This window comes from Trachinotus anak, unplaced genomic scaffold (assembly GCF_046630095.1).
Source record: "Trachinotus anak isolate AG129_WGS33_773 ecotype Australia unplaced genomic scaffold, CSIRO_AGI_Tana_v1 ptg000012l, whole genome shotgun sequence".
Taxonomy (NCBI): Eukaryota; Metazoa; Chordata; class Actinopteri; order Carangiformes; family Carangidae; genus Trachinotus; species Trachinotus anak.
The window spans coordinates 21609709-21637319 of NW_027273863.1; the positions used below are offsets into that span (position 1 = coordinate 21609709).

Genomic DNA, 27611 nt, shown 5'->3' on the forward strand with positions numbered 1-27611 from the left:
CTGTTTTACTCCTAGAGGTGCAAGTTAACTAAATACATTTATTCTAGTATTTTGCTGGAGCCTTTAAATACTGCATATTTTCATGTTGTTACACGTTTTTGTGGATTGTAGTGTTTTTACAAGTATGTAGTTGTCTGAAGTCTACAAAAGCAATAAAATGGGTTCAAATTAAGGAGCAATGGGGTACAGTCTTTTTGAACTTTCAAGATTTGTACTACTTGACCTGCCGTACTCTGCCTAGTGGTGGAACATACTTGAAGTATATTTACTCAAGTATTGTACAGCACTGTACTTTTTACTCCATTGCAGCAACATACTTTTCAGATTAAAACTTTATGCACAAAAGTTAAATGCTTTTAATTTTTGTAAGATGCCATCCAGACTTAAAGCAGTTTGAGGGTGAATTTGTTAATCCTGGTTTAAGTTATCTTGAAAAATAGTGTTTACCTATTTTGAAAAAACAGGAAAAAATAAGTGTTGATATCATCAGCAATCAGCATTCAGATGACTCACTGGCTGTAATGACTGGTATCATTTATTCCACACTGTGCTCCACAATCTTTCTACTTCTATCCTTGTTAAATAATTGGATATTACCATTGAATGTGGTCAGACTATTGGTTACTTGGTTTTGTTGGTTGGTTAACTATGCGGAGCCACACTGGCAACTGTGGTAGGTTGGAGCAGCAGGTTGGCTATTAATTGTAGGAATATTTGGCACCAGGCTCAAAGTTCCTCACATGAGCAGGCCACTGTCTGTAGTTTCATCGCCTCAGGTGTGTTCATGGGTGAAAGTAAACTATTGTAAAGCTCTTTTGTCCTATTCTCAGTTAAAAAAACATAATACCAGTGCAGCTCTTTAACGGTTTGTTTTGCGCTTATTTGTACTTCTGCTTCCCATGCTATTGTGAAGGGCTCTGGCCAAAAGCTTAGCAGTTAAAATCAATGTTTTGTCATGTAGTTGTGTGAAGGTTTTGTCTTTTGTTTGCGTATAATTCATTTTGCATTTAATTTAATTTCATCGTGGATGACTGAAATGAGTGAATTTGTTTTTATTTACTTATTTTATACTCTACAGAGGTTTTTGTTTTGTTTTTGTCCTGATGCAAAACTGCAAAAAGGAAAAAAGAGAGATGAACAATGACCAGATTTTACTTATTTTTATTTATTTTTTTAAAGACACTTTTGAATGTATTTTTTTTATCCAATAGACTTACTTTAAATGTCTGAACTAGCCTGGCTTTAATTCTGTAATGCTATATTGAGGATTTCTGGACAATAACACAGTGAGGAGGGGAGCGCCGGGGTGACGTCATGGTGATCCACATCCACAGCAGCGGGAGGGGTGAGGTGGCCAGCCGCTGATCCACCGGTGTCATGGCTTCCTAACAGGAGGGGGAACCGACCGAGAGGAAAACAAGGATTTCTGCTGTGTGCCCGACAGATTATCATCGCTCTTTCCAGAACCTGAGATTGGGATAGAGGGGCTCGGCCTCTCTTTTAGCCCCCCAACGGCCGCCCCTGGGATCCAGGATATACTTTTAATTTTATTGGTGAATTTCCATTCGTGAACCGCGGAAGATGGCCGACCCGGCGGAGTGCACCATCAAAGTGATGTGCCGTTTTAGGCCCCTGAACAGCTCCGAGGTGGTTAGAGGCGACAAATACATTCCCAAGTTTCAAGGGGAAGACACCGTTGTTATCGGGGTGAGTAAAATCTGTCGAGGGGCTTCAGATACCTGTGTGACAGAGCCCTCCGGCACAGTCAGCAGTACGCCATTTTTGATTGTCTTGTAGCTAAGGTAGCTAGCACCTTAGCCTGTTAGCTAGCGTTAGCAAGGGCTGACCTGTTCACCGCTGCGTTGTTTCACTGGCCCTCAACTGCAGCCAACTTCTGCCGCCACCCAAACATCCAGTCACATTTAACTTGTTACATATTCAGCCCCTAGTTCGTAAAAAAAAAAAAAAAAAAAAGTTAGCATCCAGTTCCACATTTTGAAAAGCTAGTCCTGTTGGTATTGTCGTAAAATGTCACTTTTCGCACTTGCCCTGTCATGGCTAAGGAGCTGTCATTCAACAAAGCCACAAACACATCGTCTGGAACGGGTTAAAATGTCGCCAGTGTTAGCCCGACTATCCCGGACGCTATTCACTGCATTTTTATCACGACATTAATTAATAACCAGCTCTGCATCTGTAACGATAAAGGTATTAATTATGAACAGTTTGCGTCAGCATAAAGCGTAAGCCAGCTTTGATTTAATAGTGGCTAACAGACTGTTGGCTAGCAGGCTAGGCCAGCTGGTAGTTGACAGATTAGCCGGCCTTGGCTAGCTGGCTAGTTTTAATACTGTAGCTTAATTAAAGCTAACGTTAGCTAACTGACCAGCTGGCTATGTAACCAAACCCCTTTGTAGACCAAGTAGAAATTATTCTTTAGTATTGAATATTACATGGACGGAAATATTCTTCCATGAAGGAATAGGAAACAAAGGCAAAGGTAACGTCAAAATGATATCAGTGGCAGTGGAAATGTTAGATTGGTTGCAGGCTAGAGATAGTCTGTTGGCCCTCAGTGACTGGACATTTGACTTTCAACTACATTTTGAGTAAATACATTATCTGCTCTCTTGTATTCAGGGCGTTCAGTTTGGGATCAAGCCAGAGTTTGAGGTCTTTGGTTGAAATGCCCCTTTAGTGTTACAGAGCCCTCCAGCTCATGATAAGGATGATTGCAGGGGCACAGTATCAACTGTAACAAAAGAAGGAAATGCCTTTACTAATGTAGTGCCATGTTACCTCCACTTTACTGAATCAACCAAGAATTTGCCCTGAAGTCAGTTTGATATGCACTTGATGCTTTGTCATCATACGCCTATACACTGTCTTGAAAAGGCACTGTTCATGCCATTACGTGTCTCTGCACCATATCTGCATGGCAGGGTTGAACATCATACACAAAAGTAAAAAGGTTGGTCTGACTATGTTTTCTCAGTATAGTATTTAACAAACATAGTGCATAAAAGCCTGGCTGACATATCAAGTTTGTACATGCTAATTGGGCAAAAGTCATTGGTGTATCTGTATGAAAAAAGAATCATGGTTAAACATTAGTCTTCCTCAGCAGCAAACTGTCATTGTCTTTGTGGACTTTGGTCTCTCTGTCATATGCGCACCTGTGGAATTACCTCTTTAAAAGACTTTACAAGGCAATAGAAACAGATCTTGAATTACATCTATGAAGTTGCAAGTGAATGTGAATCACATCCTCTTTAGAGTTAAACCACTTACTAACGTGGTGAATACAAAATACAACGGGACTATTCATTTTCTGCCTCACAAAACAGAGAAGACTATTATAGTTGTGGTGACTTCTTGAATGGTTTTGCTGACACAGTCTTCAGGCCTTTAACTAATAGCCAGCATACTGTCTGTGCCCCTCAGGCATGATGTGGCCCTGCCCAGTTCAGAATGCCAGTCAGTCATAGTGCCAAAATACCAGTGCACATTGTGAGAGCCACAAGTGTTGCAGGCCAGAGCCTGGTCACCTCTGCTGGTGCATCTGCTTTGAGAGGTACAACACTTACAGCGCTCATAAGCAAGCGCTCAGGCCTCGTGGGTAATCCCCCTGTGTTTTCTCTCCTGGTTACCAGCTGTTGGACCAATCAGCAGGCAGTTGGCTGGGCACTGGGCACTCTCCCCGGGTGGGGGTGGGGGGGGGGGTAATTATTATGGTGATGTACTGTGTTTTGCAGATGCTCTTATCCAGGGTGACTGACTCACTTTGCTCATATTTTTTATCCATTTTAAAACAATCTAGGGCGTGGACCTTCTGTTAGGGCTGAAGCCTCAGCACCAGTGCTTCATCACTCAGCCTGTGGTCTGACAAGCAGCTTTATCATTAGGCTGTAGTGATGCCTCTTTGATGCTCTCATATATTCATGGAGGGTCACTGATTCCCTACACCACAGATTTTGTTTGTGTCTAGAAACGGAGGAAGATGAAGTTTCTTGAAGAGGGTGTTGTAACTAGTTCAGTTTGCCAGGCTAGCCTTGCCAACGTAGCGTGAGTGTGCAGCAGGTGAATAATTCATGCATCCATTACCTCCCTTTCAGTTGAGCATATACAAATCAAGTAATTTCTTCATGCTTTGCTGTCACATCTCCCATTTGCACATAGTAGCCTGGGATGTCCCGTAACAACAGGACTGAGCTACTTTTAAATAGTGTCGTGGTGGAAGTGCGTGAGAGATAAAAAGGGAAGAAAATGATTAGAGAGATAAGTAAAAGTGCTCCCAGTGCATCTAAACAAGTAAATAACATGTGACCAATCAACTCCTGTTTTTTTTCCAGCAAGCTGTGTATCAGGAAGCAAACACAAATTGAAAAATTATGAGGGACTGACCTGTTTTGCCTAGCAACAAAATCCAATTAGGTATCACACAAATAGACTTATATGGATGGTGCAGAATAACCTTGGACTGTGTGTTACTGTCTCTCCTGAATAGCGTACCCTGGGCGGTATCACCACAAAGCCATCAGGAAGCAGGAACATGACGGAGCACTTATGACTACTCTAACAATGTATTTCACTGTAATTACATTTTCAGCAAGTAATCCCATTAGAGAGAAGTGAAGGTAACGAGGCCAGTGGCAGCAGTAACAATGAGGAGTTGAAACCTGGGCTGCGCTATTGTTTGCCAACAGCGTCTGGCAGGCCTGATAGTGGCTCAGCACTCTTGTTTTGGCCAGTGTTAATTGCCAGGATGTAGCTAGCTGGAGTGAGTTATCAACGTCTTAAGATGCTCCAGGTCTGTGCTGCACCGAGCTGTGCTGTAGATGTGACCGTCTGTCGGGGGGGGGGGGGGGGGGATTATGAGCCAGGGTGCAAATTGAGGGCACCTCAGCTGTAGCAGCCTGAATAATTCTAGCACTGCTAAAGGTGCTGAAGCTTTCAGTGTCACACAGTGAGATGTGGTTTCACTTTAAGGTACAAATGTGTTTACATGTACCACTGGTCCTAGATGAGTAAGCACTAATGAGTGGCATTTCCAAGGTGACACCAGCTGCTTGTCAACATTCTCAGCCTTCTCTTGCTTTTTTAGGTGTTAACACTGAACCTGACAGTAACTCATCTACTGCCGCTCAGGCATGTATGTTTTGCAACGGATGGTATTGCATGCAAATCTTAATACACCACAGCTAGAACCCCACCCATCAGGCTGGAGACGAGATGAGTCAACTGGGACTTCAAACCTCCCAAGATGGCATGCCATCTCAGTTGAACCTCAGAATTGCTTGTAGCATCAGTTTTTTTTACCCTGCGGTTGGCTTCATGAGTCTAGCTATTGATTTCTATCTAACTGGAATTGTGCTTTGAAGTTTTGTCAAGCTCATGGGATATCACAACCAGCTAGACTTTGCGTCTTTGAAACAGTCTGGCTATTAAGCCACCGGTAAAAACTCAGGGTCAAGTTTCGTTTGTTATAAATGCCGCACTGAGGATGTTGGAGGGAAATTAAAACTGAATGAGAGAAGCGGTATAAAGACAGCAGCGATACAGATTTTCAGGGGTGCAGTAGTATGAGAGGATGAATTAGATTAAGAGCATCAAGTTTGACAGTTTGGGGCCTAATGGACAGACGGACCTATGCACTTGCACCACCCCCAGTTTGAGTACAGCGAGGGGTTGTTGTCATGTCATCCCTCCTATATACCCTCATATCTTGTCATCTCTTTATTGTTACTATCATTTAAAGACAAAGCTTAAAAATATTTTTTAAAAGCTTATTTTTGAGAATCCAGTCACGGTTTGGGGTGAAATGTGTGTTGTGGCTGTGGGGGATTTTCTGGTAAAGAGTTCCTGCAAGTAGATTTCTTATCTTTGTTTCATCAGCCATGGTGGCTCATGCTGCTCATGCTGTTGATTTAAAACAACACATCTTTGCTGTTGGTGGACATATAGGTGTGCATAGCTTCCTTTCTTCAACAACTTTATTTTACTGTTTAAATGCAAAAATGCCTACACGAATACAAGAATAAACAAATTGTAATTCTTACAGATAGAGACAGAGACAATTTTTAAAGCCTATCTGTTCAGAGAATTTAATACTTTTACCATGAAGTTTGAGTTCCTCTCTGCCACAAGATGTTTCTCAGAAAACACTTATCAAATTTTCTTGTGTGTTTCACTTATGTTAATACACTTCTGTGTTTGTCAGTGAAAGGAAGTAGTACACACATATCTGTTTGCAAAACATGTCACAGAATATTGTTTGTTAATGAAATTACACAACACTCGGTGTTGGTATTGTAGCTGTCACTCACTCTTCTTCCTCTGTTTATTTCAGGGTAAACCATACATGTTCGACAGAGTGTTTCAGTCAAATACAACACAGGAACAAGTGTACAACGCCTGCGCCCAGAAGATTGTAAAAGGTGAGGTCTCACTTTCTCGCTTATCAGCATGTTTAAACCACAGACTTATTATGTAGAGGCATGTACACTACATATAAAATGACATCAGCTCTGCCTTTTTAAAATCTTGACTTAAATACAGCCTTTGAGTCCTTGCTTCAACATGTCCTGTTTGGTGTTTCACAGATGTTCTGGAGGGATACAATGGAACAATTTTTGCATATGGACAGACATCATCTGGCAAAACACACACCATGGAGGTAAGTATTACTTCAATGACAAGTGGATTTTTAATATATTTTTTTCAAAACAAAGTACACATTGTTTTTGAATGAAATTTTTCATTTGACATTGTAACATTACATTCATTTGCTCTCGGTTTGCAGGGGAATCTCCATGACACAGATTCAATGGGCATCATCCCCAGGATAGTTCAAGACATTTTCAACTACATCTATTCCATGGACGAAAACCTGGAGTTTCATATCAAAGTAAGCAGAGTGGTCAAGCGGCACTATCCCAGTGTTTTCCCCATATCTGTTAATTAATAGCAACTTTTGTGTATTTTTTTTGCTTCTTTTTGTGTCTTTGTTTCCTTTATGTTCTGTCATTTGCAGTAAACAACATAGCCCCCTCAAGTGTATTTGATTTTCTAGTCTGATCTCTTAGCTCGAGTGTCAGATAATGAGGGTCTTCCTCTGTTTACAGGTTTCATATTTTGAAATCTACTTAGACAAGATCCGGGACCTTCTGGATGGTAAGTGGCTGCGACAGTGCAGTGAGCTGCTCATATCTACTAATTGTACCAGACAGTGGTAACAGACGTAGACAAGCTGCTAAAAACCTGTGAAGAAAATTAATGTGCATCTGCATCAAGAACATGATTGATGGGGATGTTAGTTGTAAACTCACTGACATTGTTATTGATTTTCAGTTATAAATGTCTTATTTATCAAAGTAATTTATTAAATTGGATTTCATAATGCTTGGTCCTGATTAGATAAAAGATCTATTTCTAGGGAATCTGCTGAGTGTTTCCCACTTCAAATGATTAAAACTGGCCATAGTGGGAGGATTTTAGAACTTATTTCCTGATGGGAGCCATTGACGTCCAAGTCCAGTTGAAATGCGTTGACCAGGGGTCTTCCAAAACTGGCTGTATTGAATAATTGAAGCTCCCTGAACGACATTTTAAGCACCATGTCTTAACATTTTGTATTTAAATTTTGACATTTTAAAGCTTATCCAAAAACCAAAGGCACTTACCACAGTATAACGTAATATGCTATGTGTTTGCAATGACAAATCAATTTCTGACATCTTTTTTTCCCCCTCATTTCCAGTGTCAAAGACCAATTTGTCAGTGCATGAAGACAAAAACAGAGTACCCTACGTCAAGGTTAGACCTAACCTCGTGTCAAAGATCTAGTAAAACCTGTTAGAGTAGGTAATTAATCTAACCTCATGTGCTTGCTTTTCTTTTTTTTTTCTTTAAAGGGCTGCACTGAGAGATTTGTCTGCAGCCCAGACGAGGTCATGGATACAATCGATGAAGGCAAATCTAACAGACATGTAGCAGTCACAAGTAAGATGCCAATTTATTCTGAGTCAGTAATCTCTCATAAGCCCAAAAACTGGAGTTTGTGCATTTGAGGCCGATATGTTTTGATGGCATGGGTGTTATTTGTCTTGCAGACATGAACGAGCACAGCTCCAGGAGTCACAGTATCTTCCTGATAAATGTCAAACAGGAGAACACTCAGACAGAGCAGAAGCTCAGTGGCAAACTCTACCTGGTGGATCTGGCTGGTAGTGAAAAGGTAGGGAGAGTCAAAGGAAAGTTAAACCATCTGTTCAACATATTGGTAAAATTAGGCAAATTCATCCTACTCCATTTCCCCTTTATTGTCTTGTAATTCAATTGGGCCTGGCTCAGTTTACAGTCTGTCCTTTGTCTTTATCTTTGAGCTGCACTGGATCTTGCTGAGGTTGTTGTCCATGTGATTTTCAGGTCAGTAAAACAGGAGCAGAGGGAGCTGTGCTGGATGAAGCCAAGAACATCAACAAGTCTCTGTCGTCCCTGGGAAACGTCATCTCTGCTCTGGCTGAAGGAACGGTCAGTCACTCTCCTTCAACTCTATCCTCATCTCTGTTACCTGAATGTGCCTGTTGGTGTCATCATGCAGACTGATTTGTTGAACATGTTGTGGAGTTCTTCTTCTTCTTCTGAATTTTGGTCTTTTAATTGCCTTGGAAAAAAAAAAGCGAATTGCCTTATGGGATAATTGAGGGTGCTATGACACGGTTAACTGTCTTGTCTGTTAAGCTTTAATCTTCACTCCAGATCACAATGATCCCAGATCTGTTTTGGCATTATCATCTAGCTTATTCAGCTCAGCAAGTGTTGGATCAGTTATGACCTCAGGTGGATTTCTTTCAGAAAGCATTTAGAAATGTTAATGTAACAGACAGAAGGGAAGTCTGGTCTGTTTACCAGCTGCACAGCCCAGAGCTCTGTGTCCATCTGTAAAACCAGCATGATTTTCAGTTATCTTAGTGTGAAAGTATCATTTTAAGTCATCTGTAGCTCCTTTTTCCTGCAGAAATAACTTTAGCAGATAAAAACTTTGCTTTAAGGAATGTTGTGCTTAAGCTGTTTCACACCGATTTCACACTTTTCATTGTGATCAATGATTGTTTTGTTCTAGTGCCCCTTCGCTATGTAAACAACCTGGGGCAGACAGCTGCTGATATATTTGTGATGGTCTAAAACAAATGAGCTATTGTACAGAGTTGTCTCACTCCTGACTGAGCATAGTGGTGTGGGGAGAACCACAGCAGACTGTTACAGCTCAGCTACTTGTATCAATAATAATAAAATACTGAGGTATCAAGTTTCCCTTTAACTGGAATCTAACTTTACTAAACTCATGAGAGCTGCAACCAAAGCCATCACATCCTGTTGGTTCTTCCTCGGTTTCAGGACAGAATTAGAATGATGAAGTGAATCATCCCCGCTTCTTCTTCAGTCTAACTCTGATGTCTGTCATATGTTTTTTCATGAACAAACATTTTCATCAACTTATCTGTTTTCTAAATAATCACACTTAAATTTATATCGGGTATTCTTCTCATTTGATTTTCTGTATGTATTTGTGTGTGATTTCCAGGCCTATATCCCATACCGAGACAGCAAGATGACCCGTATCCTGCAGGACTCGCTGGGTGGTAACTGTCGAACCACCATTGTTATCTGCTGCTCACCCTCCTCCTATAATGAGGCCGAAACCAAATCCACTCTCATGTTCGGACAAAGGTTAGTAGGCCAGCAGGGGGGAACAAGTCATACCGCTCTGTGTATTCTCTTTAGTCATTTGTCATATAAATACTGTTGTTTCCTGAAAAATTTGTCCCTTGTTAGAATATACTTTTAGATTAATAATCTAATCTCTTATGGTGCATCACATTTTCTTACAAGAGTCCTTTCGGTGGAATAAAATTGTGTTTTTTCTACATCCAGAGCAAAGACTATCAAGAACACTGTCACTGTGAATATTGAGCTGACAGCAGAGCAGTGGAAGCAGAAGTATGAGAGGGAGAAGGAGAGGAATAAGACCCTGAGGAACACCATCACCTGGTTGGAGAACGAGCTCAACCGCTGGAGGAATGGTGAGGAAGCAGACTCATGTCTTACTCTGTTGTTTGATCCCTACTTACCCACAGACTCTAATTTAATGTTCTCATTGTGAAGAGCTTGTTTTGGCCAAGGGACGGTAGTATAATAGTACAATAGTACAGATGGTGTACAGCAAACTCTACATGATCCACACATACTCAACATAATCTGTAATCTGCCACCCCAGGTGAGAGCGTGCCAGTGGAGGAGCAGTTTGACAAGGAGAAGGCCAACGCCGAGGTGCAGGCCCTGGACAACATACTCAACGACAAGCCAGCCTCCACGCCCAATGTGCCCGGTGTTCGCCTCACTGATGTGGAGAAGGACAAGTGTGAGGCTGAGCTGGCCAAGCTTTACAAACAGCTGGATGATAAGGTGAGGAATAGATGTTTTTGTTTAGCGAATGGTCAACAATCATCGTCTCTAATGCAGTCATGCTTTGTCACAGCTTTGATGTGACAGTACCTGCTCAAGTCGATTTCCGAACAACATCCTATAAGGGTGAATTAGGAGAGCTGGTGATAAAATGAATGAGGACCATCAATGAGAGATCTTTGACTAATACATATATTTTCAATACAAAAACCAACATGATTGTCCCTTTCTTTCTTCCAAGGATTCAGCCGTTTCACCTTGTTCTGTCTGTCTACAATGAGACCTGCGGCGCTCTGTGTGAATGCTAATGTTGCTGTGTGTCTTTGCACTTTACAGGATGAGGAGATCAACCAACAGAGCCAGCTGGCAGAGAAGCTGAAGCAGCAGATGCTCGATCAGGAGGAGGTGGGTACTGTAGGTCCAACATGTAGGGGGGGCGGGCGCAGGTGCTGCAGGAACTTTTGTCTCAGAGATGTGGGAAGACAAGACACATGAAGCTGTTAAGTGATGTTAACATGTTCCATTAGTCCTGTTGTTCCAATCAGAATTATGATTAATAAATATTGTTTTGTAGAATTTACTTTGATAATTGATTCTACTTGACACATCATTACATTACATTACTGTTGAATTTCCATCAATCCCTTGTCTTACAGACATGCTTTAGGGCTTGTGTTGGTTTCAGAACTGCTGCATGTATCTGTCAGTTGTAAAATACCAAAGAAAAGTCAGCAAGGCAAAACACCGTTTGATATCAGGCCAAATAAAAATGCAACTTGCTTATTCACTGAATTCATATTGTAACAAACACTGAGTAATTGCTGCAGCAAGTAGCATAATTACACTTCTCTCACCTGCGTGCAGCTGCTAGCCTCCTCCCGCCGTGATCATGAGAACCTACAGGCAGAGCTGAACCGCCTGCAGGCGGAGAACGAGGCCTCCAAGGAGGAGGTGAAGGAGGTGCTGCAGGCTCTGGAGGAGCTGGCCGTCAACTATGACCAGAAGAGCCAGGAGGTGGAGGATAAGACCAAGGAGTTTGAGGCCATCAGCGAGGAGCTCAGCCAGAAATCGGTGAGCTGGGGACAGATGTCAGCACGTCCAAAGTCACTGTGATGTTTTAATAGTAGTCATGACTTTTATTTTATGTCCTTCATTTTGGCTCTGTTAACACACACATGCAACGCTATAATTGAACTCGTACAACCTGCAGGGATACGTGCATTTAATGCTGTAAGGCATAAATTAAGAATGTAGCAATTAGGATTATGTTAACGGCTTCTGACAATTTCAGTTCTGGTTAATTTTGATGTAAAAGTAAAAGGGGAAAACCGAACTTTCAGCTTTGTGATGGTGAAAATAGTGGAAGAATGAATATTATGCAGTATATTTGATATTTAAATCTTCTGTTTCCCTTCAGTCCATCCTGTCATCTCTGGACTCTGAGCTCCAGAAGCTGAAGGAGATGTCCAACCACCAGAAGAAGAGGGTGACTGAGATGATGTCGTCACTGCTCAAAGATTTAGCTGAGATCGGCATTGCAGTGGGCAGCAATGACATCAAGGTACTGAGATGGTTTCTGCACTGTTACCATAGCAACACAGTAGGAATTCGAGTCACTGAGAAAGCATGAGGAAACTGAGATCTCCTGTTGGTCATTGTTGCTCTTCTCTTCCCCCTCCTTCCTCTGAGTGGTCTAACTTTCCTCTTTGATCTTTATAGCAACATGAGGGTGGCAGTGGCCTGATAGACGAGGAGTTCACGGTGGCTCGTCTCTACATTAGTAAGATGAAGTCAGAGGTAAAGACCATGGTGAAACGCTGCAAGCAGCTGGAGAGCACCCAGTCAGAGAGCAACAAGAAGATGGATGAGAACGAAAAGGAGCTGGCCGCCTGCCAGCTGCGCATCTCCCAGGTATGAGGAACAAACAACAAACAATATTGTGAACTGTAAAATTTACACCTGAGTGATCCCTGTGTGTATCTAGAGAAAGAATAATTTTGTTTCTGAATCCTGATAAGGGTTGTATTTACAAAAACATCTGTATTTTTTCTTCTTTCTATTTCTCCAGCATGAGGCTAAAATCAAGTCGCTGACTGAGTACCTGCAGAACGTTGAGCAGAAGAAGAGGCAGCTGGAGGAGAACGTGGACTCTCTCAATGAAGAACTTGTCAAGCTCAGTGCTCAGGGTATGTTGGTATTTTAGGACCGAGCAAGAGATACAGCAGTAAAGTCAATTTAAATACCTCTATTGGAGGAATTGGAGTTAATCATGGGAGTAAAGTTAAACAATCAACATAGTTATCCAGCTCAAAAAACTTGCTAGAGTTTCAGGAGCTGGGTCTGAATTTGATCTGGCATCAAAAAACAGCAACAGTAGCAACATGGTAAAAGGTTTAGGAGAATGAGTCTGGGAAAGCCTGAATCAGCAAAAAGTAAATTTGGTCGTTGCTTTCATTGTATTTTGGCCTATATTTAATAATCAAAATCAAAAAAAAAAACAAAACATTGGAGTCGGGTTATATAAACAATACCTAATCTTAACTGATTTTCATATTCTTAGGGTTCAATAAAAACGCAGATCACTGTGTTAATTCCTCTACTCCAATCTCTTGACAGTGAATTATGTGTTTCTGTTTTACAGAGAAAGTCCATGCTATGGAGAAAGAGAATGAGATCCAGACTGCCAATGAAGTCAAGGTATTTTCCTCTGCTCAATTAAACAGCAGACACAAATGCACACTACTGCTTTGGGAGAACATCAGATTAGTGTCAATATCAAGAGCCAACTGTGACTCAAAGAAAATTTGGAATTTGCATCCTTAAAAATTGCTTTGCTTAGCTCTAGTGCCAATAAAAACACTGAATCCCAGCATGCTACAGTGTGTAAATTTTGTGTGTGTTTGTGTGTACAGGAGGCGGTGGAGAAGCAGATCCACTCCCACCGTGAAGCTCACCAGAAACAGATCAGCAGCCTGAGAGATGAGCTGGACAACAAGGAGAAACTCATCACTGAACTCCAAGAGTAAGAATTCAGTTTCTGTCTAAGTAACATGAACCGCTGTTGTCAGTAAACAGATGACAGGAACAGGGATAAATGTGTAAATAGACACATTTTCAGTTCAAACAGAATGTTGAACTAACACAGTGAGGAGCTGTTGAGATGACAGATTGGGTCAGAACTAAATAAAAAGTACTCTGTCCCTTAAATGAATACAGGAGTGAGATATCAACAAATGGTTTTAACCATTACTGTATTTTGTTTTCTCCAGTCTGAACCAGAAGATCATGCTGGAGCAAGAGAGACTCAAAATGGAGCACGAGAAACTGAAATCCACCGACCAGGAGAAGAGCCGCAAGCTGCATGAGCTTACGTATGTTTCACACATAAACACATGTAACCACTATTTTCCTCTGGTCACTGTTTCAACTTTGTTGGCTCAAAATGGTTCAGTGCACAGGCCAGATAAATAAAAGTGCATACACTTAATCAACAGTGTCTGGGCACATGTACAGCAGTTATCTATGGTCAGTGAATTCATTCACCATGATTGTGGTGACGTGTGTATTATTTTAAGTTTTAATATGTTTTGTCATTGTCATTCAGGGTGATGCAGGACAGAAGGGAGCAGGCCAGACAGGACCTGAAGGGTCTGGAAGAGACAGTGGTGAGTTCATGAAAATTAACTGATGATTAAAGGCACTGATAGACAGAACAAGGTTTGAGCAGCTATAAAGGACAGCCTCTATGTCTATGTCTTATAAATATGGTCTATGTCTTATAAATATGGGGTTATTATCCTTGCTACAACTTCAATTCATGTTAACCTGATTAAAACACACATATCCAGAACTATTTTTATGCATGAATTTAAAATGACTTCACTTGTCCTTTCCCACTCCAGGCCAAAGAGCTGCAGACTCTGCACAACCTGAGGAAACTCTTTGTCCAGGACCTGGCCACCAGAGTGAAAAAGGTGAACCATGTTTTCATAGATCAGCAGTTGATAGTTAAGAAAAACGTTAATAAAGGGGAATCTGTTTTGCACAAAAAGGCAAAGAGAACAGCAGAACAGACATTACATACAAGGTCTTTCCTTTCATAAGGGAAAAAAACCACAATTATCACAGCAATAAACTGCAATAATGTGAATCACTGAAGTGGCACAGATGGCAGGACTGTACTCTGCTTTTGTATTTGACTTTTTTGTAATATTTGTTTTGTTGTGCAGAGCGCTGAGATGGACTCGGATGACACAGGTGGGAGTGCTGCACAGAAACAGAAAATATCCTTTCTTGAGAACAATCTTGAGCAGCTCACCAAGGTTCACAAACAGGTAGGAGTTAACACATGCAACCAAAGTCCTTTTAGGATCTCACACTGCTCACCTCTGACTGATCTCTTTTGTAGTTCTTACTCCTTTTTCATTTTATTCTCTTCTTTTTTCCTGTTTGCTACCACCTTCACCTTAATTTTCTCCTTTCAGTATAATTCCTCAATCTATCTGCCAAAGTATCTATTAAATGTTATTAATAACCTCTTTGTTTTAAGGTAATTGCCACAGAAAAGCACATTGCAATATATGTGATGATTTAAAACGATGTGAACTGTCTTGCAGCTGGTGCGTGATAATGCAGACCTGCGCTGTGAGCTTCCTAAACTGGAAAAGCGTCTTCGTGCTACGGCTGAGCGGGTCAAGGCCCTGGAATCTGCTCTGAAGGAGGCCAAGGAGAATGCCGCCCGCGACCGCAAACGCTACCAGCAGGAGGTGGACCGCATTAAGGAGGCGGTCAGAGCTAAGAATATGGCCAGGAGGGGACATTCGGCCCAGATCGGTTAGTAGTGATGGATGGGGAGCACACACCTACGGTATACATGGATTTATTCAGGGAGTTACACAGTACATTGGCTTCCTTTGTCATGTTCACTGTTTGTTTGTTCACCATTGACACTTTCTAGATAAATTAAACATGGGTTCATTGTCTACAGTAAAAACAGATATAAACATTAGTCTTCAGAGGCTCACATTAGGGTTATAATGAGTAAATGTGACATCCGGCCAGGAGTTCACATTTAGTAATGTCATTGAATTATTTATGAGATCTCAGACAGAGTGACACTGCACAGCAAAGACTCAAATACTAACACAAAGAGGAGTTCAGGTGTTCAGAGACTGAGCTACACACATTTATGTTTATGTTTCATCAACTCTGACGACAAACTGGCTGAAATGTAGAAATCAGCAAACCAAAAGCTTTGTACGAGCTGCCGTTCTATTTCTTCTGCAATCTGTGTGATGTCGCAAGCAAACAATTAATCCTATCGGCTTTGGTATGGGTCTATATACAGATATTAGCCAGAGCGCCCATAAGCTCAGCTATTAGGGTGCACGTGTTAAAAAAAAATACACAGTCCTCACTCTTGCCTTCATCCTTTCTCCAGCCAAACCGATCCGGCCTGGGCAGCAGCCAGTGGCATCTCCCACCCACCCCAACCTCAACCGCAGTGGAGGAAGCTTCTACCAGAACAGCCAGATGGTGTCCATCAGGGGAGGCAGCGGCAAACCAGATAAGAAGTAAGTGGACCACCTCTGTTTGTTTTCATGGAGCTAACAAGATCATATTGTCAATTAAGAGATGTGTAAACATGTTGCAACTGAAGAACTGTAATAAGGCTTCCTGCTGACAGTGAAGATCCAAGACACTGCATCCAGAAGCATTTAGCATATTAGGTTTCTGTAAGATGTACTGATGCATTATTTACAGTAACAAAGATGATTCAGCTAAAGATAAAAAAAAAAAAAAAAAAAAAAAAAAGGCAAACACAATTAAACCCTCATATTTTTTTCATGCTTCCTGCATCTCGTGGCTGACGAGAGAAAAAGAACAATCTTACTCAGTATTTTATTCATTAATCAGATGAAAGATTTACCAAATATCAGTAATACAAGTTTTGCTTTTATCAGTTTGTAATCCAGTTTTTATTGTACACATGTACATCCTCAATATAAATATTAATAATGTAACATTTTCATTGTTAAACAGCTTTTGAATCAATACAAAAGCTGCCTCAGTTTTAACTTCAACAGTCAAGTGTTTGACACGTTCATATAACTTGTCAGCTGCCTGATGGATGATAGCAACAGAATGTATGACCGAAGCTGTTTCTTTCTGTTTATCTGTAGCTGAAGAGCAGTGGGATAGAAGGACAACACCACAGAAGAAGCCAATATCACACCCCCTGCCCACCCCGACAACCTGTCATTCCATTACAGCGAACAGGCTCCTTGTCGCTGCTTTGGAGCCAAGAAGGAGTTTCTGAATTATAAATATATATATATAAATATTCCTGGCCTGTACAGCTCCAGCCCTCCCCCCACCACCACCACCTCCACCCACTCTCCCACTTCCCTTGATTCGCACCATGACTTATCTCTTTTTCTCTTACTGAATATAATAAATAAAAAAAAAAATGACAAATTTAATTTACAAAAGGCAAGATAATATTCTTATCCACCGAACCAAACGCAGTCTTGAGCGCAGCCTCGGCGAGCGAAACCGTGTGTGACTCAAATGTGTAGCTTCGGTTTCGATTTTGTTTTGCACAGTCTGTCGTCACCCGTCGTCATCGTGCGAGTAGTTCTGCACTGTGCCAAGCTGAATGTAACGGTAGCATCCAAACAAAATAAAAAACAACCTAAAACAAAAAAAGGATACCCTACCAAGAGAAATAGCTTGACCCTATAGGCTAACCTCTGTACATTTCATTATTACTATTATTGGTTGTTAACCACACTTTTCTCTGGCTAGATTTTACATGCTTCTTTCAGGAAAAAAAACTACAAAAAAAACTGTAAGGTTTTGAATTGACTAGATGGCGTCGAGCACTACTGTTCTGTCCGGTCTTGTTGTACAGATGTAAAATTGGCACTACTGCACAAGCCTCCCTGGAGAGAGAACTGAACGCTAATCAGGGAACAGCTAAAGAGAAGGATTAAAAAAAAAAAAAAAAGTAAGAAGCCAAGACGTGTGACAGTGTACTGTAGATGTATTTAACTAAATACCTGTGGAGGCCAATTGTTTTTATCATTAAGTTAAAATAAAACCTATACTCGTTATTGGTGACTTCATGAGAAGGATGTAAAGAATGTAGGAAGGAAGGAAGGAAAGAGGAGGATGATCCGGTTGGCAAAACAAACTTCCACTTTTTTAGCATAGCCTATGCTAAGTAGCTAAATGTACTGTTTTTACTCCTCTTGGTGGTTAATAATGCTGTGTTAATGGACGCTATTTATATCTCTCTGCACATTGGAGCACATAGACTGCAGGTATATAGACTGAGATAGAACACACAATGCTTGTCCTGTCCTAGCTGGGTCGCTGTCACTCACTCATCTCCCTTCACTTTGGGTGTTTTTGGTTGGTTTGTTTTTTAGTTGTAAACCTTACCTGTCAGGAACTGTTTGATCCCTGCCGTATCACTATTTCTTTTTCAAGGGTGCCTCGCTTCCATATATATATATTTTATTTTTGTCTCCCCTTCCACACCCTTTTTCTGCAGTTTCGTCATAGATTTTGGACCTGTAACTGTACGTGCCCCTTTGGTTGTAAATTTGCAGAAAGCAATGTGTTTTGCTGGGTTTTATGTACTGTATCTTTTCATTGTTCCATAGATCATGTAGATGCATATTTGAAGGGGAACGGCGGGCAGGGGTGGGCGTGGGCGTGTCAGTCGATGGGTCAGATCCTTGCTGCTGATCAACCAGTCAGGAGAGCAGGGTCTGAAATTGCACAATTTTCTGTCATAATTTGGAGGAAGGGTTTATTTAACTAAATCTAGTCAGGGGTGTAGGATTTATTTTGTGTTCCGTTGTCTTTGTTGTATTTTTTTTTTTTTTAGTGTTCATGATTTTTTTTTTTTTTTCATTTAAATTCCCACCACAGCTTTTTTTTTCTTTTTCTTCTGTTTTGTTCTTAACCCTGTGAAGCCCCATTGCATTGGCGAAGATCTTTTTGTGATTGTAACCCCAGCATGAGAACACTAACATCTTGTGCAAGTGCAATATACTGTAAAATACACTGAATATCAGTCGACTGGCAGGTGTGATCAGGGTGCCTGAGCAGCAGCAGTAATCCTGCCATACGAAGTCAAAGTCCCGCCCCTCTTCTCTGTTAGCTTCAGTCTCACTAACTCAGTGGATTGACGGCTTCTTTCATTGCCCTTTCTGAAAAGCTGAAACTTGAAACAGGAGTTTTTCTGCCAATACTCAAAGATAAATTTGTATCTCTTGATGTACTGGACAGTAAGCTCCATGTAAAATGTCAACATGGTAAAACTTTACTATTGAGTACAGTATTAAATTAGAATAAACATAAATATTTTGCTTTCTAGACAGACAAATTAAAGAAACCTCTGATGTAAAAAGGCATCTTTGGCTGAGACTAGTGGAACAAATCTAGTTTGAAAAGGGGGGATGGGAGTTTGGCTTCCTCTAGTAAGATGTCATCCTAAAACCTGTTGTCTTGTAACAGGAAAGTTGGGTTTAATAGCACTTCTTCACAATATCTGCACTCAGAAAGACACTCCATATGTGGCTGTTTTTGACTGGAGGAAAAAAAGTTTCCAAAGTTCTGTAAATGGAACCGTGTGTTGACAGCAAATAATTTAAATGGTAATAACTACTTTCTACAGGCTGCCGGGAGGAGTAGCTCCCATGTATCTGTGACAGGACAGTGTTTGGTGTCTATCGAGATGGTTTATTCCCTCTGTGTTATCTTCTAGATTAGTTAAGCCTTTGCAGCATGGACCTCAAAATGTTTATCCTTTGACCTTCCACCAAAACTTGATTTGAAATGGGGAAAAATGGTAAATAAAAACAGCAAAGAATATTTGTGGTGTGTTCCTAATTGAAATGAATTTTGCATTAATTCTAAATTTAAAAAAACAAAACAAAAGTGAATCCACTTTTTTTTATTACTGTGTAATAGTTGGTCAGTTTTTAAAGGACAGTTTTGAGGATCCATCAGTGGACAAGGTACTGGATCATTCCTGGAGAACTGGGGCACAAATAGCAGGGCTCTGATATGGACAGAGATGGGAAGTTAATGAGATCACAGTTTTGGATTGACTGCATGATGTAAATGTATGTGTGATTAAATAATTATGAGAAAAATCTTCCACCCCTCTGTCCTTTTTTGTGTTCGGTTAAGATTTACCAATTGTTTTTGCATGAACAAAGCAAACCAATTATGAGTCATTTCATGCTCACAAATGTATTTTCTGTCTTTGAGTCTGTTAATCCTTTTCTGATAGAAAAGTTAATTTATTAATAATAACCATCACCTATATCAATACATTTGGTCTGGGATTGTTCTTCTTCATAGTTTGGGTAACACTTTCTGAGAAGACACCATTTATAAAGGGTTTATAAGCTGTGATTAAAGGCTCTATTCCTTGTTAATTAATTGTTTACTAATTTCTTATAGATCAGTTATAAGTCCTAAATAAGAACCACTGTTGGGTTGCCATATTGTGGAAAATCCTTTTGTCTTTTTAGCAAGTTGTTTAATTGATTAGAGAGACCTCTCCATGGGACCGACCTCTGGAAAAGAGCTGCAGGACATCAGCCCAAACTCCATTTATACAACCTTTTAATGATTCATTAACATTTATAGGTGATGATTCATTAATAATTAATAAAGGCACAAATAAAAAGATTCTAACATCTTTATTAAATGGTCCATTATCAGAAAGTGTTACTTGAAAACCCAATGGTACAGCATACAATGATACTGTTTGGGAAAAGCCCATTCCTGTTAAAATGTGACAGTTTGGAAGAAATGCTTATTGTCAAAATATCACTTTGCTTCAGGGGTTGTATTTACTCCTTTTCACATAAAAAAAAAAAAAATCAACAAAACATCATTTGCTGAGGGGTGCCCAAACTTTTGCATACAACTCCAGCTGTGTCAAAATAACAAGAGAAATCAAATAAAAGTTGTGATCACAGCTCCACTGACTTCATTTGCAGTCTGGCAGCTCAGTCATCAGAAGTAAATCACATCAGCGGAGAAAGAACTGTACAAACAAATATCAGCATATTTATTTGTAGCTGCAGCAGCAGGAGCTGAGTGTTGAGTGTTTGTTTCTGGGCTGGAGGAAATTTTTCTCTTCAGATCCAGCTTCCACATGTTTGGGTTTGTGATGTAGGTGTAGCTCCTTCTCATCGCCGTCAGGTGGCGCTGGCTCCCAGCTTGAGTCCTGAACACCTGCGGGACCAGAGAGCACAAATTAGGCTAGAGCACTCACTCCGATTTTTTTTTTTTTTTTTTTTTTCCGCTCGTTGAAAACATTGCGCTGCTTTAAATGGGATGATGGAAGTTTATGCTAATCATTCATAGTTAGATATTCATGAGCTGTTTATTGATTTATTTTCTTTACTGACAGTCAACAGGTTAAATCAAACGGTATTTGACATTTCGACTCAAAACGCGGTCGCCATGGTAACGCCAAAGTTTACTCCGGGGTATGTGCCGACCGGAAAGTGAGTCAGTTTCTCCTGGAAAAAAAAAAAAAAAAAAAAGTGGAGTAATGCCTCCTCCTCCTCCTCCATAGACGGTCTTTGCTTGAAGGTAGTTGCCAAAGTTGTGAGGGCAGGCGTGAGTCCACGGGAGCGAGCACCGCCGTGGATCACTACACCGGCCTGGGAAGAACCGGAGGGACGGGACCGCCGCCGGCCGACGAACCTGACAAGAGGGGAACTGTGTTCACACGGAGGTCTGTCGACAGGAAGGTGTGCAGGAGTGTCACGACGGCCAGGAGCGTGTTTTCGTCCCCTCCGTGGACCGTCCGGCTCCCGTAGAGAAGGTAGGTGAAGGTGCGGGACACTCAGGAATGTTTTAGCCAGGAAGCTAATTAGCTAGCTAACGTTAGCGACAGATTAGCTCCAAAACAGTCGCCTTTACCGAGCACTTCATGTTAAAAGTCACAAAACTGAATATAATAGGTTAAAGGTAAGACTTCTGCCTTATTACTGAATGAGTAGGAAAGTGCTCACATAGCTAATAAACTTCAGAGAAACGTGTTGCAAAGATCAGGAACTGTAACCTTAATCCGTTTAGGAACACTACCTGTTCCCAAAGCATGGAGTAAACAGCACATGAAGCCTGACAGGGCTGCACTTATACTCCCATGGGGACTTTGTCCTCTACCGTAAAGTTATTGTTAAGTTGCTGACAAACTGAGGCAGAAATGTTTCAGCAAATCCTCGGTTGTGGATTCACTTCATGAGCTGCCAGCAGTGAAACCACACTGTCATGGTGCAGCAGTCCGGTGAAGAGTCATTTTACCCTTTGAACTTGATAAAAAACAACATGTCCCACAGTCTAAGTACCACACTTCAAAGCACTGATACTGTCGATTGATCTGTGCCCAGATTTTACAATTGGCTCATAACAATAACTTAAAACCCCAAAGTGACAACTGAAATTTCATTGACAGCAAATTTGATGATGATAAATTTCCCTCTCACAAAATTTCAAGTCATTGAAAGAAAGACATTAAACCTTAGTTGCAACTGTCATTGTTATTGTCAGCATTGGAATGGATAAATTCTCTGTTGATTAAAGTCATCAGATTGTTTGATCACTATGAATCATGTTATTCCCGGCGGTAGTGATTTACCAGTAAATGTGAGGAGGGAGATTCACTGTATGGTTGGAGGATGATGTCACAATGAAGTGCATTTTCCACTGCCTGCTCATCCCTGGCAAACCTGCCTTTAAACATGTCCTTTTTGTGTTTTTGTTTGTGTCGTGTGCTCTCTGACGAGGCCCACATTCAGTGAGCTGCAGCTGTGGTTTGTTGAAGGGTGACAGATTGTGGTTGTGACAGCGGCGGGGGGACCTTGGGGAGTTGAGTTTCGAGGAAAGTTGTGGCGAGTGAAGCCTAACTGGGGCAGCCTGTGCTGATTTCAAGCTGTTCAGGGCACCGTGGACCTATATTTGGTGTGGATGCATGTGAAGGTCACAGTGCTGCGCTTGGCTGCTTCCATTTGATCCTGATGATACAAAATGTTCGTCATCAGTGTTTCTGTGTTAAATGGTCACTCTTACCTCTCGATTATTATTGAGCTATGCAGATAGTTTCTTTGTGAGATGTTTTTTTCCTGAGAGATCTGCTGCCACCCAAATATAGTGGAGGTGGAAGAATGTTTTTGCTGCTTTTGCTAAGTTGGTGTGGCAAACAAACAGTAAGTTATTTATACATCCAGCAGTTACATGGTATTTGGAGTCCAGATTTTAGGCACCTGGCAAACTGTAAGTCCAATATTCACTATATTTAGCTCTGATTCTGCTCTCCACCCACTCCTGAGGGAAATATCTAGCACTGAAGCTGCTAAATCCTCCACCATGTTCACCAGCTAGTCACTAATTGTGTCTGTCTACCTGTCTACACCAGATTGGTCAGTGTCCAATAAGTTTTTTTTAACTAAAAACATCTGCCTGTTGAGGCCTAAATGACTCTGTGAGAAGAGTGAGATTGAACCAGAACAGTAAAGTTGCAGCGAGGCAGCTAAACAGAGGAAGGAAACTAGCTGAAAATCTTTGTGAAGCCAAGCTGTCACTACAAGAGACCACATTGTCACATTGTTTTCACACTGTGGTTTGATGTTGTTTTAGAAAATATTCATTATAGTTGCTACAAAAAGGCAACGCCTTTTTCCAGACACTTGACAACAGTTGACAGTGATGTCTGTGAATTAACTTGAGTAATTGGATAAAAAATCACAGCTTTGTTTCTTTGCTTCGCCCTTAACTACACTGTGTGAACAGTGAGGCTGATAACGTCTCTCTCCAGCCTCCTTTTCCTTCACTTTAAAAGACTCCATAATGAGAGAAATTTTCTCTCTCTGATGAAAATGACTTATTCAAAGTAATCACTGACCACCCACTCCAGATAGACACAGTCTGACTAACAAGAGTCATGTGAGAGCTGATGCAGAGTAGCTTCACTTGTTCATGTTGTCCATGTCAACATTTCATGCATTTACATTGAAAAACCCTTCTCATGTGCTGCTTTCTGTTTTGCTGAGGCGGGAGAAAATGGGAGGGTGTGTTTCCTACATGTGCTGACAACAACAGATTTTTCAACACACATCAGTCCCAGACACATCTCTTCTGCCCTCCTGACACTCCCAACATATCAACCAAGGCCCTGTCTTTAGGTCCTGTAGCTCTGGATGCTTTCATTCTCACCTGCCCCCCCCCCCTTTGTAAATCTTATCACCATCGCATTAAATTAAGGTGCCTCTCCTGATTTTGCTGATTGGACTCTGAGAAGATTTGTGCTGTCTGCTAAATAGCACCGCTGATTCTGACGCTTAATCTAGAGTGGGATAAGTGAAAGAGACAAGAGCCCCCAGGTACTTAACCTTCTAAATGCTTGTCAGCATGAAGAACGAGAGTACTGAAAGAGTTTTAATTAATGTCTGTGTGTTATTTGTGGACTTGCATATCTGAAGTCATCAGAGTGATGGCATTTTCAGAGCACAATTTTTATTACATTGAGATTAATGGAAGGACATTATTTGAAAAGGGACATTTTTTATGAGAAGGGTAGAGGGACAAGGTTGTAAAAAATAGTGAGGCCGTTTTCATCATTGATTAATCTGCTGTATATTTTCTCAAACAGTGAATTGTTTGCTCTGTAAAATGGAAGGAAAGAGTGAAACATGTCCTTCATAATTTCCTAATACCTGCAGTCGTATCTTCAGATGTCTTGTTTTAGAAAACCTACAGTCCAAAAATATTCAGCTTACAGTTACACAGAACAAAGAAAAGTGGGAAACTCTCACATTTTAGAAGAATGTTTGGGAATAAAAATTACTCATATAATAAATCACTTAAAATAATTTTATATCAGCCGACCGATAAATAAATCAATTAATTGTTTCAGTTCTAAAGGTTTCATCTTGTTTCAGTTTGAGTGACTGTTTTAGTCAGCAGCTGTCAGACTGGTTGGTGATTTACCTAAAAACCTTGGCAGGATATTTCAGGCAAGTGAAAGAGTGAGAAAAACAAACCAGGGAAACGTTGTGCAAGGAAGACAGGAAATTAACTCTTGTTTAACTGCTGCAGTGACTTAAGTCCCAAACTTTCCAAAACACTTTGACTAATTTACCAGTCAGGTTATTTCTTTAGAACAGCTCACAGCTCCCAAAGAAGGAGAAAGTATTTACTCTTACTTATTGTTCCCAGAAGTGGAGAACTACGGGAAAGACATGGGTAAACTTGTTCTGGGCCGACCACAGAGTTCTCGTATGAAGTGAATCACAGTGACTGAACTGGAGCGTTCAGCATAGCAGAGTGCACAGATAGCATCTCACACCTACCGAGGGTGACGTGAGCGCAGGCTGGTTGAAATGGGTACGAATGCTCCTTGTTGTTTTGATTGATATGTGATTATTATTGCGGTTATCAGCACCGTTAGCCTCTAGGATTTAAGGAAAACAATTATTTTCCTGCACTTAGATATTTGCATTTTGGTTTTTGTTTTGCTGTTTACAACAACATTTTATCATTTATCTACCTCATGGTGTTTCTCTTTCTTTTACCTTTTATGTCTCCTGATTGTAAAACATATAAACCTTATTTGAAAGCTATTATAAATGAGGCTTTTTTTTTGAGTAAATATTACTAGAGCTGTAGTGTTTAGTTGGTTAATTGATTCTCAGAAAATAAATCGGCAACAATTAAGTTATGGAAGTATATATGCCTCTGAAATATGAATATTTTCTATTCTCTTTATGTTTTATATCAGAGTAAATTTAATTTGTTTGGCCTTTGGACTGTTGTTTCGACAAAAAAGAGACATTTGAAGACATCACTTTGGATTATTTTCAGCATTTACTGACATTTTATACACTAAACACTTCCTTTTTTAATTGAGGAAAAAAAACCTCAGATTAATTGATAATGAAAATAATCTTTAGTTGCAGCCCTAAATATTACTAGGCGGTTTTGTTGTTGTGCTCTGGAGCCCACGTACCTTCAGCTCAAGGATTAGACAGAAAAAGAAGAAACGTCTTCTTCCTGTCAGGCCAGTCAGCTGAATTAGGAGGTCACAGGTTAATGAGGAAGGCTGCCAGCTCTTGTCATGATACACCCATCACCCAGTCTAATGCGTCGCTAGCCAGCTGCACTCGGTGTATGTTGTGACTGTGGGCTGTGAATTAGCATCTGAGGCAGTTCATTTGGCTAATGGATGGATCTGTGCAGCTGATAGATTTGGTGAGGTTTCCCTCAGTGCCCGTAATCCATGGTGATGTTATCCCTCTACTCACTGCATCGGAAGTAATCCAGGTCCTGTTGACCTAATCAGGACGAGTCACAGATCTTTATTAAGCTAATGCACCGCTGAAAGTATGGTGCAGAAATGCTAGATAGCAGCTGCCTAACCCACTTCTGTGGTGACAACACTTTGAACTGATTTAATGATTAAGCAGTGGTTATTAAAGGGCGTAGCTCTTGTTGCTTTATATGTGTGTAATGTGGATGCTTCCCATGCTACGGTAATTATAGATTCTTTGGACACACCGTGGTTAAAGACAGTCTGGCACAATAATTATCTGAAAGTTTCCTTCTGAAATAGATCCATCAGAAAGTTGTCTGTGTGAGTGTCAAGCAGACTTGGCAGTGAAAGTTATTTGTTGTGTGGTTGGTTTGATGCCAAAACAACAGCAGTGGGGCTAATGTCACTCTGAACTCATGTCATCATGTGCATCACGTGAAGATAAAAGCAAAAAAAAAGGCATCATCTTGGTTTTTAAGGCAAAGGTTGCGCTGATGTGACTCACTGGTGACTTTGTGGGGTTGCCATCATGACTGTCACTGTAATATCCTCCTCTAACTGCTACTGACGTTGTAATATCCTGCCACCTCATCTAGATCAGATGAGGCTCATAAGTACACAGCACCTCATTTAGTTTTGTTTTGGATAGCAGAGGCGATAAGATGAACTTTAGGAGCACCGAGCAGAGCATATCACAACATGAGATTTGTTTTGTTATGTTTTATTTTAGACCTTTGAGATTAAACATCAGGGAGGTTCCAGGAATGATTGAGATGTTTGAGATGGATTTAGCATTTTAATTAGTACCAGGGCTACGAGTAAAGTTTATTTTCATGATTGATTAATCTGCCAGTTATTTCCTTGATTGACTCTTTGGTAAATAAATTGTGAAAAAGGTCCATCAGAATCTGACCAGTCTGATTAATTAAAAACTCAAAGATATTCAGTTTACTATCACAGAAGATTAAAGCTCATGGTCACATTTGAGAACCTTTTTTGTTTTTTATTTCTATGATGGACTAACCATAATATTAATGATAAAACCCTTAAAATTTTACACTTCTTACGCTTCTTGTCAAAAAGCTTCCCATATTTCATTTTTTTTTCCCGGGGCAGTTAGTAGGAAGTATAGGCATCTTTTTGTGTGCCATACCTTCAAAACCTCCGCAAGAGTGTCAGTCTTCTTTCCAATATTTCAACAATTTTTATGTGTTTTGTTTTTTATTTATTTTTTTTTAAACAAATAATCTCAGAGCTAATGACGAAACATATTTACTAGTAATAACAACCGCAAAATAAGGGAAGTTCATTTATCCAAAAGTCTCTCCAGACAACCTTATGAAATAAAAGTCTGACACTAAACAACCAAACAGAGCTACAGGGAAAATATACAAAATTAAGATTTGAACTCTTCAACTTCATAGAACATGAAATATTTCTTTTCCTACTGCTACCAGCACCCCCCACCTGAAGCTCCAGCTCACACTAGTAGCAATGTGGGACCATTTCTTTCTATCAAAACAGTGTCAATGCTCGGAGGTAGCCTGAGGCAGGATGTGACTGGATCACATCATGTCACACTCGTACCCAGCGGCAAAACATCTACCAAAACTTCAATGAAACATGAAACATTTTCTCAGCTTCGGGCTCTGTGTTTGTCACTGTTTGGCCACTGGATTATTATAATTATTATTATTGAAATCATGTTTGCCCTCAGAGCTCACTGCAGATAAGACAGTTAAAACTAATGCTTGGCTCCATCACAGGCTTCTTTTCTTCACTGACAGTTGAGTTT

The 27611-nt window shown here is 40.6% G+C and overlaps 2 protein-coding genes and 1 long non-coding RNA gene across 9 annotated transcripts in view; 2 read left to right on the forward strand and 1 right to left on the reverse strand.

The window, feature by feature from the left end:
- Positions 1-1350: 1350 nt before the first annotated feature.
- Positions 1351-19637, forward strand: LOC139628888 (kinesin-1 heavy chain). The gene is made up of 26 exons (XM_071491039.1): positions 1351-1707; positions 6350-6437; positions 6603-6676; positions 6803-6907; positions 7125-7173; positions 7760-7815; positions 7914-8001; positions 8112-8236; positions 8428-8532; positions 9587-9732; positions 9937-10085; positions 10280-10467; positions 10804-10872; positions 11332-11538; positions 11885-12028; positions 12187-12378; positions 12536-12653; positions 13109-13164; positions 13380-13489; positions 13737-13838; positions 14072-14132; positions 14370-14441; positions 14697-14801; positions 15084-15300; positions 15908-16040; positions 16650-19637. The coding sequence occupies exons 1-26, from the start codon at positions 1582-1584 to the stop codon at positions 16651-16653; spliced, it is 2889 nt and encodes a 962-aa protein (XP_071347140.1). The 5' UTR covers positions 1351-1581; the 3' UTR covers positions 16654-19637.
- On the reverse strand, positions 19272-26856 carry LOC139628891 (uncharacterized). The gene is made up of 2 exons (XR_011692873.1): positions 21595-26856; positions 19272-20733 (listed from the first exon to the last, which is right to left on the reverse strand). It is a non-coding gene; the product is annotated as an uncharacterized lncRNA (long non-coding RNA).
- The window catches only part of LOC139628889 (rho GTPase-activating protein 12-like), a 57100-nt gene continuing 50513 nt past the window's right edge, over positions 21025-27611 (forward strand). The window contains exon 1 of one of the 7 annotated variants that reach the window (XM_071491041.1): positions 21025-21341. The gene's annotated coding sequence lies outside the window, so the exon portion shown is untranslated. The remainder of the gene's footprint in view (positions 21342-27611) is intronic. The other 6 variants (XM_071491040.1, XM_071491042.1, XM_071491043.1 and 3 more) reach the window with 6 other exon arrangements.

Coding starts and splice junctions, on each gene's coding strand:
- LOC139628888 (XM_071491039.1), top strand. CDS start 1,582: ATGGCCGACCCGGCGGAGTGCACCATCAAAGTGATGTGCCGTTTTAGG. Junction 10,468..10,803: donor ACAAACAGCTGGATGATAAG/GTGAGGAATAGA, acceptor TGCACTTTACAG/GATGAGGAGATCAACCAACA. Junction 11,539..11,884: donor AGGAGCTCAGCCAGAAATCG/GTGAGCTGGGGA, acceptor GTTTCCCTTCAG/TCCATCCTGTCATCTCTGGA.